Source organism: Sciurus vulgaris, assembly GCF_902686455.1.
Source record: "Sciurus vulgaris genome assembly, chromosome: 14".
In the NCBI taxonomy this organism is placed as follows: Eukaryota; Metazoa; Chordata; class Mammalia; order Rodentia; family Sciuridae; genus Sciurus; species Sciurus vulgaris.
Window position 1 is genome coordinate 76,268,071 of NC_136475.1, and position 14,037 is coordinate 76,282,107.

The 14,037-nt window shown below is 33.4% G+C and overlaps 1 protein-coding gene across 7 annotated transcripts in view; it reads right to left on the bottom strand.

The window, feature by feature from the left end:
- SPDYA (speedy/RINGO cell cycle regulator family member A) overlaps positions 1-14,037 on the bottom strand; it is a 31,806-nt gene that overhangs the window by 5,717 nt on the left and 12,052 nt on the right. For all 7 annotated transcript variants that reach the window (XM_079110339.1, XM_079110335.1, XM_079110341.1 and 4 more), the window contains 2 exons: positions 10,226-10,397; positions 292-589 (listed from right to left, as the gene is read on the bottom strand). In XM_079110339.1, the coding sequence (XP_078966465.1) occupies positions 292-589; positions 10,226-10,397 (470 nt within the window). The remainder of the gene's footprint in view (positions 1-291; positions 590-10,225; positions 10,398-14,037) is intronic.

Consider the following 14,037-nt stretch of genomic DNA (forward strand, 5'->3'; position numbering starts at 1 on the left):
TTTATCTTGAAATCCTTTTTGAATAAACATTTCAAAGAAATGGTTCAGGCAGTAATACTTAATGCTCATGGTGCATTAGGTTTCAGTTTAACATGTCATATTAAAAAATCCTTTTAGTTTATGTAGATTACCACAAAACATGGACACAAAAGTGGTAACTGAAAAGGGAAACTTTCAATACTAATTTAATTATTTGTAATATATAAATTATGTATCCCTACTTGTAAGAACTGACTAGAGCTCAGTAAATAACATGCATAAATCTAATTCTGTCTTATCACTAAATCATACCTTGAGAATAGCTATAAGCATGAGAAGGAGCACCTATTATGTCCTTTGATAATGAGTTGTGTGATTCCCGAGAATGTTTTTCCATCAGCTCTCCTGTGTCACTGGATGAAGATGATGATGAAGACAATCCCAGTCTAACATATCTTCCTTTTTTACCACAGAGTGAACAATCTACTGGTGTGGCACTAGGTCCCCGAGGCAGTTGAACTTCATCTCTGTCATAGTTTCTTACAGCTCCACTATGGTGCACAGAGCGTTCTCGTTGCCAGATATAATGAGTTGGTGCAATGGCCATAACCTATAGTGGAAAGCTTACTTTTAGAATTTTAATAAGATTTTAAAATTTAATCAAAGTACAAAAATTGTAACTGAAGAACAGCCACTGCCAGGTGCCTGTCATTCTTCTGCACATGCCTGTAATTCCAGCAACTTGGGAGGCTGAGGCAGGAGGGATCACAAATTCATGGCCAGACTCAGTAACTTGGCAAGGCTCTTAGCAACTTGGTAAGAACCTGTCTCAAAATTAGAAAAAAATAAAAATATAGGGCTGGGAATGTAGCTCAGTAGTAAAAATACCTTCAAGAGGGCTGGGGATATAGCTCAGTTGGTAGGATGCTTGCCTCGAATTGCATGAGACCCTGGGTTCAATCCCCAGCACCAAAAAAAAAAAAAAAAAAAGCACCTCTGAGTGCAATCCCAGGTACCCAAAACAAAACAAAAAAATCCTCAGCCATTTCTGAGATAAAAATCCAAGTTACCACTTTAAAACAGCAATAAAATATCTTCAGATATTGACTTAGTATTTAAATTATTGCAAACAGGAAACAATTGAAGCAACCTTCCAGGTTGTCAGGGTGTTTGTTTTCAAAATTCTGTATAAGTTTAGGAAAGATAATATAGTTAGCTTAAAAAAAAAAACACATAATTCTTAACTTTGGAATATTTTGGGTTAAAAAAAGTTAAGGTTCTCAAATGTGTATGTTAGACTAGTCTTAAAATATCTGCCATTAGGAAAGAATATGGTGAATAGCGCCAAAAGTAAATTACTTAATCTCTGTTCCTCAGTTTCCTCATCTGTAATATGTTGAGAGGGCCACTGTGAGGAGTAGATGAGATTACTTATAAAGTATTTAAGAGTCCTTCACTAGCAAGCATTGTTCTATAGGGTTTGTTAAATAAAACATGATCTTTACAATCAGGATTGACTTAAGTTTCTAATCCTGGCTCTGCCACTTCTGTGATACTAAGTTATTTAACCTTTATGAGCCTCAATTTCTTCACCTCTAAAATGGGTATTCTATCTATCCCATGGGTTGTTCTGAGATTGGATAAGAGGTTTATAAAGTCCTTACCACATAGTGGGCATCTGGCAAATGATAGCCATTTAAAAGTCAGACCAGGGAACCTCATGAAATCTACAACTTACCATTCTAAGCAAAAATCTTCCATTGTATATATCAACAACCAAAAGTAAATGAGAATTATAACATTTGAGATCTAGACAGAGCCTTAGTAAATGCCTAGACCAGTGATTATCAAACTGTATAGAAAGCCCTAAGGTTTCTTAGGGATGCCAGGAGGGGCAAGGGAAGACAACAGGCAGAGCAACTCAATTTGGGGGATTGTATGTTTAATTTTGTTTGCAAAGAAAGGTTTTTGCTATTAAAAATAAAAAACACCTAAATTTAGACTAGTTTCTTGAAAAAATCGGGTTACTGTAACTTTCCCCAAGATAATGACAACTATGCTAATATTTTCTTTTTTCAGTACTTGGGAACCAATCCAGGGCCTCAAGAATGTACATGCAAGGCAAGTGCTCTATCACTGAGCTACCTCTCCAGCCTCCTGTTATTTTTTAAGTATATTTTAGGATTGAATTTATTTTGTAACTCACTTCTCAAATCCTTCAAAAAAGTTTTCAACCTAAAATATGTAAGAAGTCACATATAGTTTAAAAAGTAGAAGCAAATACATATAAGCATTTTTATAACAATGTAAACTAGGTTCAAAGCTTCCTAAAGTGAGGAAAATATTAGAATTTCTTTTTTTTTTTTTTCTATTTTAATTACTTTTCCCTCAATACTTATGTAACTCCACTTCCCATATCTGGAATGTTCTCTCCCTTAGTCTTAGTTACTTCTCCCTGAAGACTCAATACAAGTCCCACCTTTAAAATAAACTTCAGCTTTCAAGTTTTCTTATCATAATATTAATGCTACTTTAGGGATTTTAGCATATAACTATCTAGTTACTCAGATGATAGAGGAAAATAAGAGCTCGCTGACATTACAAACCTTAACATGAATTTTGTAGTAATCCTACAACAAAGCTTAGTGAGAAGAGTGAAGGGGAACAGAAAATAAAGGGCACTAAATGCAAAGTTTGGTAAACCTATCTTTGTAATAAATGAGTTATCATAGTCTCTTTTCATGCCAACCCAGCTAAAAATATATATATATAACCAACCACACTTATTTTTAACATGTCTACATATTCATATATATACACATATATAATTAGAACATTAATTACTGAATTAAAAAACTACTAGGGTCAAGAGAGCTTAATTTGGCCTCTTATTCTCAGTTCTATATGACCTTTGACAAATTACATAACTTTTTGAGTCACAGGGTATCTTTTGAAGATGTTCAGTCTTCAAATGCTATGATTCTATGGAAATGACTTCTCTAAAGCATTGGAAGCAGTTGACCTTAAACATTTTTTCTCCTTTTTTCATTTATCTTACACTTCTGTTATTTTCAGTTATTTGGGTTTTTGGGTTTATTTTTTATTTTTTTTTCCCTCCTGGTGTCTTTGGTGGGTGTTTCTAAAATTTAGTACTGTTTTTACAGGCCCTCTGTTTTTCCCTTTTTACTTCTCTGTGATCTCAAGAGTTAATATAAGTATAAAAGTACTGACTCTGGAGTTAAGACTGTTCAGGTTTGAATACTGGTGTGCTGCTTTACTAATTATGTACCCTTGGAGAATTCACTCTGCCTTAGCTTTCTTATCTGGAATTACCTCGTTGGCTCTAAGAATGGTTGTGAAAAATAATACATATGCAGTACTCACAGCAATGGTTGGCAGGTCCTCAAAGTATGAACTTTTAACTACTATGCTTTAAACATCACTTACATGTGATGACTTATCTTACCATATCTATTGACCATCTAATTGTCCAGTTTTCACTTCAAATTTGTATGTCTAAATAGCAGATTCCTTATTTTCCTGATAAACCAGCTTGCTTCAGTTTGCTTCACTATTTCCATTATGGAATCTATCACTCTTCCTGTATAGATTCACTTCTCCTATAAAGATCTGAAACTAACAGCTCCTTCTCTTACATGCCTTATATCCAACTGGTCACCAAGTAGTAACAATTATAATTCTGTAACATTTCTAACATTGATTCCATTTTCTTAAGCACTGCTATCTACTTAACATCCTTGCTTCATGATGTCATTGCATTATTCTGTCCCAAAACAGTTTACTTCACTGCTTTCTAAATTCCTAATCAGGAGTCAAATAGAAGCTAAAAGAACTTGACTATGAAGATATTGTGGCATCTAGGTTAGGATATATATAAATGGAACAGAGGGACGCTTCCTCTCAATTTGCTGTTTTTCTATAATGCATAAAAGGGGCTGGAATTGGAATCTACCTCTCTCATTATATTAGGCATTCTCCCTAATCTATGAACCAGTCTAGAAATTAAGACATCACCAAGGTAAATAAATTCTACCTCAAGGGATATGTCGTCCAAAAAAGATAACCTTATCATAAGAAAATAAGTTCAGAGTGAGTAGGGAAATAGTCTTCACTTTTCTAGAGAAGCCCTACATATATTTTTCAACTTAATGATACTCCATGTATTTCCAAAAAAAGGATTTGCAAATAGTTGACAAAAAAAGAAAAAATAACTCATTAAATTGGGACCCAAAAAGGAAAATTGGGCTAAAAGGGGAAAGCAGGCCCACCGGTAATAAAATGTAGCACAGCTGGAGAGAGGGAGAGAGAGAGAGAGAGATGGAGAGGGAAAGAATATACTACTGAATCCCCAAGATAAAAAAAAAAAATGCATTTTTCTAAACTAAATATAAGAGGTTTATACAAAGGCTAGATATCTTAGAGTAAACAGAACATTGGACAGTCATTAAATGTGAAGACAAGTTCTGGCTCTGCCACTTACTTGTATGATCTTGAATAAATCCCAACCTCCTTGGTTCTCGGTTTCATTAGCTGTAAAATGAGAATGCCACCATCCTCACAGGAATTTTTGTGAGAATAAGAAAACAATTTATATGAAAATATTTATTACTTGTAAAGCACTAGGCAAATGCAAAGTATTATTATTTTAAACTAATTTATAGCTATCCCAGCTTGGGTTCATTTTAGGATATGGGACTAAAGAAATATTTTGATAAGTAGTATGCTAGTTCAGGCTTTTAATAACAAATGCATAGAATGCATAACTAGATTTTTAACAGTCTACCTTGCTACTTTAGATATGGTAATTCATCACATGTAAGTGATGTTTACTTAGTTTATAATAACCCTTTCCACACCAATGAACTTGATGTGTTACTCATAAACTAGCTATTGAATGAATACTTAAAAAGAGAACAGGATAAAATTTACTAGATAGTTGCCTTTTCTTTTTTCTCAATTTTCAAATAAGGTCTCACTAAGTTGCCCAGGCTGACTTCAAACTTGTCATCTTCCTGCCTCAGCCTCCCAAGTAACTGGGAACTGCGGGCACATGCCACCATGCTTGACTGGTAGCTGTGCTTTCTATACCCCAATGATTCAAATGTACCTGTTTGGAACAGCCAAAAAATAGCTTATCTAGCTGTCCTGGGTGCAAAGTGGGCTCAGTGAAGAATATTTTATAGTTTTTTGGGGTTATAAAATGTTTTTCTACTTCATGGATAAAGAGGTATGAAAAGGATTGGAGTCTTAAATTCCATGCATTCTATCAGCAAATATTTACTGAGTACTGTGTGCCATGTACTGTTCATAGCAATGTATATATAACAAGAACAAAATAAAGACCCTGCCACACACACACTCAGTAGACTGAAGCAGGAGGCTCTCTTTAGCCTAGACTGGGCAACACAGTGAGAACCTGTCTCAAAAAAATCTGTATGTATGTATCTGTATCTTTTTGTTTATACCTATCATGGTGAATGTGAATTGATAATTAATTGTGGTTTTCATATGTATATCCCTGATAGTTAATGAGTTTGAACATCTTTTCATGTGTTTTTTCTTTTTTTTTTGCCATTTGTATATCTTCTTTGGAAAAATATTCAGCTAATTTGCCTACTTTTTAACTGGGTTGTCTTTTATTACTGAGTTCTAAGAGCTCTTTACATATCCTAGATATAAGTCCATTAGCAAATAGATTTTTTGCAAGAAAAATTTCTCCCATTCCCATTTTGTGGGTTGTCTCTTCACTTGGCATCTTTTATTTGTATTCTTTTTCCCCTTTTTATTGGTTCTTCTTAGTTATACATAATATTAGGATTCATTTTGACATAGCCATAAAAGCATGGAATATAATTTTCTCTAACTCAGCAACCTGATATCTTTTAAAGGACAAAATTTTTTATTTTGATAACATCTACTTTATCCATATTTTCTTTTGTTGCTTATACTTTTGGTCTCATCTAAGAAACCTAATTCAAGATCACCAAGATTTACTACTACATTTTAAGAGTTTTACAGTTTTGATTTGGACATTTAAGACTTTGATCCATTTTTAGTTAGATTTTATATACAGTATAAAGTAGGTACCAAACTTAATTCTTCTGCATGTCAGTTGTCCCAGCACCATTTGTTGGGAAAAACAAACAAACAAACAAACTATTCTTCCCCCATTGAATTTTCTTGGCAGCCTTGTCAAAATTCAACTGAACACAGCAGTGAGGGTTTCTTTCTGGACACTTCAATACTGTTTCTTTGAGGGAGATATTAACTTTATGTAGTGTAATAAGGAAAGATCTAAGGTGACATTTAAGCAGAATCCTGGATGTAGTGAGGAAGTGAAGCATACTCATATCTAGGGAAAGAGCATTCTAAGTAATGAGAAGAGCAAGTGCAGAGACCCTAAGGTAGGAATGTGCCTGGTATATTTGAGGAGTATGGCAAGGAGGCCAGTGTAGCTGGAGTGAAGTGGGCAAGGACAGGAGATGAGGCCAAAGTGATAAGAAAGGAGAGTTGGTAGACCATGTAGAAACATAAGAACTTTGCCTTTTACCCTATGTGAGATTGGAAGCCACTGAAAGTACAGGGAAGAAAGATTATAAGAGAGACCACTGGCAAAGTTATGGAAATAATCAAGGCAAAAAATGACAGCAGGGTATTAGTGGTGGAGGTCATAATTAATGATAGGATGCTAGATATTTTTTCAAGGCAGGGAGGTGAGAAAAAGAAAAAAAAACAGTCAACAATAATGATTTTTTGGCCTCTGCAACTAAAAGATTTAATTTGTTTTTACTACTATATGGATGACAGTAGGAGGAACAGGTTTGGAGGTCTGTGTTGAATATGGAGTTCAATATTAGGCATGTTAAGTCAGATGTATTATTTAGGCAATAAAATATGAACAAGCAATTTGATATGTAGACCAGGATGTAGAAGAGATGTTAGCTATTCATGTTAAAGCTCTGAGAGTAATGATAGTAGATAATACCAATAAAGGAGAGAAGAAGTCTCCTAGGACTGAGCTTTAGAGCATACTACTGAGGTTGGTGAGGTAAAAAGGAACTGACAAATATGACTGAAAAAGAAAAAACCTGGTATCCTTGAAACCAAATGAAGAGAATGTTGGGAGAAATGAATCTATCAATTGCTGCTACTAAATTGAGGACTAAGAACTTCAGATTTGGCAATATAAAACTATTTGATGCTTTGACAAATTTTTGTGGAATGACAGAAGATTTTAAATAGTTACAAGAAGAATGGAAAGGAAGGAAGTAGAGACAAGAGTATAGACTCTTTAAGGGATTTAGTTAAAAGAGGCAGGGCACAGAAATGTAGCTGGGGGATGAATGAAATTTTTTAATTTTTTTAAATTGGTGGCAATCTTAGAGCAATTCTGATGATAGTGGTTCAGTAAAACAAAATATGAAATGCTGGAGAGACAATTACTGGACTCAGGTCCTTGAAAATGCAAGAAAAAAATGAGATCTAGTGCACATGTAGAGGGAATGGACTTGGATAGGAGCAAAGATGATTCTTTCACAATACTGAAGGGAGGCAGAATATACAGGTAAACATACAGGTAGAATGGCAGATTTGATGGGAGCATATTGACATTCTTTTCTGATTGCTTTATTTTCTCAGTAAAAGAGAATGCATAATTGTTACCAATTGAGTGTGAGAACAGAGATGGGAGATATTAGAAGTGTACTAGGTGTTTGTCTTCATTAAATATTCAGTTTATAGTTTAAATAGACAATAGGCAAGTAAATAATGACAAAATTTGTTCGATGATATAGAAACAAACAAGATATTGTGATGGAGGATAAAGGGATTAAGCTGATTTAAATAAGGTGAACTTTTTGATCAAAAAGTTAGAAGAAAGGATTTTTTAAATTTGTTGTTTAAAAGGATTTTGAAATGTTTTTGTCAAAAAGAAGTGATAAGAGGAGATAGATATGTTTGACCTGATTACACAATGTAATCATATAATGAAACATCACATGGTACCCCATTAATATGTACAATTTTTGTTTTTCTGTATCAGTTTAAAAATAATTTTAAAATGTTGATATATTTGTAAATTATGTAAAAGCTTAAGGGATACTATAGCAAGCATCCATATGTCTACCACCTAGAATGAATAAATGTTCTTGCTATTTTTGCTTTAAGCATTTTAAAATTAAAAGCAATACTTCCAATGAATGAATGAATTCTATCAAACATTAAGGAACAACCTAGCTTGCCCAGCAAGAGCTCTAGCAATAAAAATTTATATAATTTTGAACTCTCAAAATTTAAAGTTAGGAAGAACGTTAGTGACAATCTAGTTTAATTTCTTACCTACAGCATGAATCTTCTCTATAACAATCAACTGCTTGTTTTTAAAAAATCATCAGTGCCAGAAATCACTGCCTCTAAAGTCTACCTCATTTTCACATAACTGTTAGAACAATTGAACTATTATTGACTTTTAGTTTTTCAACTACAGATCTTAATCCTCTGCTTACATTAAAAAAGAAAAATCAAATATATTTTGTCCTGTCACAGTCCTTTAAATATCTGAAAACAGCTAGCAAGCTTCCCAAATCTTCTCATCAAACTAAAAATCTCTGATCCTTTTTATTAGTCTACATATGACATTTTTATTTTGAGACCCTGCTGTATTCTAGTTACTCTCCTCTGGATACATAGTTGTTCAATATTCTTCAAGTGTGGTATGCAGAACCAAATGCAATACTTTAGCTATAATCAGATGATTACCTCCTCTTTTCTGTAGCAGCTAAACTTTCCTGGAAGTCCCACTTCATAACTAAATTTTTAGCTGCCTACAATGTTTTAGTCTTTTCCATTCATATTATTAAGTCACAGCATTCTCTTTGGCTCTTTTATAATCTGGTACCAGCAGATGAGGTAATTCCAGCTCTAATAGAATATATTAACACTGCCACAGTGAAAATGCTAGTGATCATACTTGAAAGTTGGGGGTGGTGGTGGTGAGCTATTAGACAAGCTATTGCCAGTCTTGGAGTCTTATTCCTGGTGCCCCCTCTATGCTGTTAGTTGAGTGTTCCACAGGTTCTGAAGCATTTATTTTGAAAAAATTAGTGTGTTCAAATATGGCCCCTCAAGGATGACAACAGATATGCAAATTACCTACTCTTAAATTGGGGAGGGAGTGACAAAAATAAAGAGAACTTCCAATATCCATAATTGGAATGAGTCCAGTTTAAATACCTTAATGAGGATCCATTAATTTGAAGGGATCTCGACCTCATACATCCAACTTTTCATCTTTCTCTACTGAATTTAATCTTATAAAGGATTGACTTACTGTGTAGTCTTCTAAGTTATTTTTTGAATCTTTTTCCAAGAGTCAACAATCCTCTTTAATCTACACATATGTATATCTGTTGTCTCTTCATTCATTAATAAATATAATTAAAAAGGTTCTAGGCAGAATTCTGTGACAAACCACTGAAGTATTCATTTAGGTATGACACTAGTCCCTTAATTGGTTCCTTTGGCCCATAGTTGTTTGACTGCATAGGATGTCACTTAATTATAATTTTATCTACCTTGCATTTATCAAAATTTCTGAACTAACACAAGAACTTACAATGATCACTGCTCTCCATTTAGTTTTATACTCTAAAATTTTCCTTTAGTTTGAAGCATTAGCTTTCTGTATTAAAAACCAAAATATTTGATCAAATAATTGTTTTTAAAATTTTTAGTGTCCTGCTGGTTTACCTTGAAATCTGGCATCAAGGAAATAATGCATTCATGGGAAAAGAAGTATAAGTTCCAAATATATTTAAGTTAATTAAATTATATACGTCAATCTTGGGAAATTGAAATATTACATATTTAGTATAAATTATTATTCAATTCCAAAGTTATTATAATCCTTAATAAAGATTTTGGTATGCCCATACCACTCTTTCCTAATATAATGGTGATCTTTTAGACAGGACAAGCACACTAAAATAAAAATACCACAGAAGTAGCCTGCTCTGAAAAACAGAAATGACAATTTTTAATTATTATGACACAAAATGCAAATAGCAATAAAGTAGTACAGGAATGGTACTCAGTAATGGTCAGGTTTATGATCTATACTTACATAAATAAAACAAAAAAGCAACATTAGAACTATATTAAAAAAACAAGAAAAATTAAATAAATAGAAGACAAAGGTTACATATATAAAGCATTTTAAAATCCTTACCTCCTCACAGCATCGCCTGCTTACAATAGCCCTATAGTCAATTCTATCCCAGAGTTGGTCCCTTAACTTTAAGAAATTAGGGAACAGTTTTCTCCAGTTTTTCCCTAGAGCCCATGGAAAAATTTCATACTTGGATTCTTCCTCATCTTCTTCAACTGTATTAGCCAGATACCTAACAAGAAGACCAACAATCCCCCCAAAAAGTGGGTAAGGACAGGAACAATAGTTAACAACAACAATAACAGCAAAGAAATACAAATGGCTTATAAACACATAAAAGATGTTCAACTTTACTCATAATTAAGGAAATGCATTCCAAATAGATATACAGTGAATTTTACCTTGTTAGATTCTGGGTATTTTTGTACTCCTATAAATCTTGACCTTTGTACTGGGATGCAGTTAAGTTACTTTGAAACAACTGGATCCTTTCAGGTCCTGATTTTATGATTTCTTAGATAGATCTGGAGCAATGTTCAGTCTGTGACTAATTATTGATCACAACGTGAGGCAAGAATTTCCTGAGTTCTTTTCTTAAAACTCTAAATTATGAATTTTCAGCTTGGCTGGTAGAAACAGACATTGTTCTCAGCCCTATGTGAATGAATTGTTAAGCACTGTTCCCCTAATATTTTTTTAATAATCTTTCCCGAGACTCAGGTAGTTTCCATATACACATATGGAAATAAGTATTCTACCAAATACTTGAAGGGAACCAGGCATGCATAGAAGCAAGAAAACAATCCATAATAAGAATAACCAATCAATCAAAACCAGTCCCAAACTAATGTAGACAAGGGCATGAAAAGTTAAAATTATTGATTCCATATGCTCAAAAAAGTAACGTATATCCAGACATGAAAATACAATGCATACAATGAAACTACACTGAAAGATACCTGTAATCCCAGCTTTTAGGGAGGCTGAGGTAGGAAAATTTCGAGTTTGGGGCCAGTGTGGGCAACTTAGTGAGGAACCCATCTAGAACAAGAAGGAAGGAAGGAGGAGAAGGAAGAAGAACAAAGAGGAGGAGGAGGAATAAGAAGGAGAGAGGAGGAAAAAGGAAGCAAAAGAGGAGGAAAAGGAAGAATGGAAGAGGAGAAAAAAAGAAGAAAATTATCCTGGAATTAATGGCAGATTAAATACTACAGAAGAAAAGATTTGTGAATTGAAGACACAGAAACTATTTGAAATGACATACACAGAAAAAATGAACAAAAATCATCAACGGAGCATCATTTAGATGTGGGATACCCCAGAAAAGTCTAGTAAGGGTGAAATTAGAGTCTCTTAAAGTCAGTGAGTAACAAAAGAGATATTTAAAGAAATAATGGCTGAACATTTAAAAAATCTGATGAAAATTATAAATCTGCAAAACTCAATGAACACCAAAGCATAAGGAATAAGAAGAAAATTATACCAAAGTACATCATAATCAAGTTGCTCAAAACTAATGATAAAAATAAAATATTAAAAGCAGTCAGGAAAAAATGAGACATGTAACATAATATAGGAACAAAGTTAAGGATAGAGCATACTTCCCATGTGAAATAATGCAAGCCCCATAGATGACTTTCCAGGAGAGATGGCTAGCATAAACAAAAATATTACAAAATACACAAGGGAACAAGGAACCATGGACAGAAACAGATCCTGAGGCCTGAAGATACTGGAATTTAGTAGAAACAAAATACAAAAATAACTATGTATAATGAGTTAAAAATTAAAAGTACCTTGTTAAAATAAGGGAATAAGTACATTTGAAAAATACAGAAATTCTATAATGTACTTTGGAGCTACATTAGGACCACATCATGATTCTACACTTAACAATTTTTCAGGCTCAGTATGACAAAGTATCTATCACATACAAAGAAGATCTCCTCTAACTTGAAGCAGATTTTCTTGGCACAGAGTCCGTATCTTTTGCACAATAACTATGTTTATTGAAATAAAGACTTAAGAACCTCCTACTTTAGTCATTGAAGGATGAAATAAATAAAAACAAGATAAATGAGCTGGGTATAGTAGGGAATGTGTGAAATCCCACCTACTCAGGAGGCTGAGGCAGGAGGATTGCAAATTTGAAGTCAGCCTGGGCAATTTAGCAAGACCGTCTCAACATGAAATTTTTAAAAAAGGGATGGGGATGTAGCTCAGTGGTAGAGCACTTTCTTAACATTGAGGCCCCGAATTCAACCCTTAGTATGGAAAAAAAAAAAAGATACATGTTCCTTGATCTTAAGGAGCAGTTAAGAAGAGGAGGCAAGTAAGTATGAAACAAATAACCATGAAAGAGAATGTGGAAGAGTGATAACAGAAGTTCAGAGTGTTATAAGAATATATTGAAAGGAAACATTACAAAATTATACAGAAAGGAAAAGAATTTGAGCTATAGAACTGTGGCTGACAGAAAATATACAATGAAAGGAACAACTGAGTCAGACTATACAAAAAGTTATGATTAGACATAGAATGGAAATTATAATTCATGTTATTTTCAACATTGAACTTATAATACAACATATGATGCAACCTTCCAGACTACTATATACTATACTACATTGTATAACTCTAACAAGTGCTTTAATTATAACTTTACAAAACAAGTGAAACAAATCCAATTTAAGGTTTCCAGTAAGATTTAAAGCTTCAGGTTAAAAAAAAAATTGTCAGGTGAGAAAAAAAAACTATAATACAGATATTACATCAACATACACAATACTGAGACATGTAAATAATCATTTAACTTAGTGTCAATGGCTGAATTTGGCTATTGGTAAATCACAGCTGAATTTGTACCTCTTCTCTGCTCCTAACTTTTGTGATTTCGGAAAGTAATCTTTCTAAGTCTGTTCCCTCACCTGTAAACTGGTGATTAAAAATACATATATTTCGAACCAGGCATAGTGGCTACCCCTATAATCCTAGCTACTTAGGAGGTTAAGTCAGAAGGATCTCAAGTTCAAGGTCAACCTAAGCAACAGAGTAAGACCCTGTTTCAAAACATATTATTTCATAGGGAAAACTAATACGTTAATATATAAAAAATGTCATGGTGCCTTGTATGTAATACTCAATATTCACTAATACTATTATATTCTTCCAGTTTAGCAATCATCACCAAATTTTAAATTGAGTTCACTTTTTCCTATTTCTGGAAAGTATGTCTCTTTAATGAATGCAGTGATCAGTTTCTAGTCTTATTTCTTTAATAACTCTTTGATTCCAAATTAAAACAGACTTTAAGTAAAAACTTACTCTTTGGTGCTGATGTCTATTGTGATATATAACCTAAATATCTTTGCCTGCAGTTCCTAGTTAAGAACTTAAAGTTACATTCGTAAGTTCCAATTGTTGCATTATATCCAGATATAAGGCAGAAAACAAAATATATTCTTTTGTTTTTTTGGTCCTGGGGATTGAACCCAGATGCTAGGCATGCACTCTTACCGCTGACCAACACCCTAGCCTTATACATGTGTGTGTGCTGTTGATGGACCTTTATTTATTTATATGCAATGCTGAGAATTGAACCCAGTACCTCACATATGCTAGGCAAGTGCTCTATCACTGAGATACAACCCCAGGCCTCCAAAATATATTTTTAAATTACATTTTTATTAGCTGAATTCTGACTTATAGACTGGAAAACCACATCACTAAAATCATTTAACAGATCACAAAGTTTACATGAACTAATACAAAGTCAATGGAAAAAACGGAAAACAAACTATATTCCTTTGTCAGAGTTCATTGTCTTCAGTAAAATAGTCAGTGGATATTAAAAGCATTAAACATGAATAACTCCT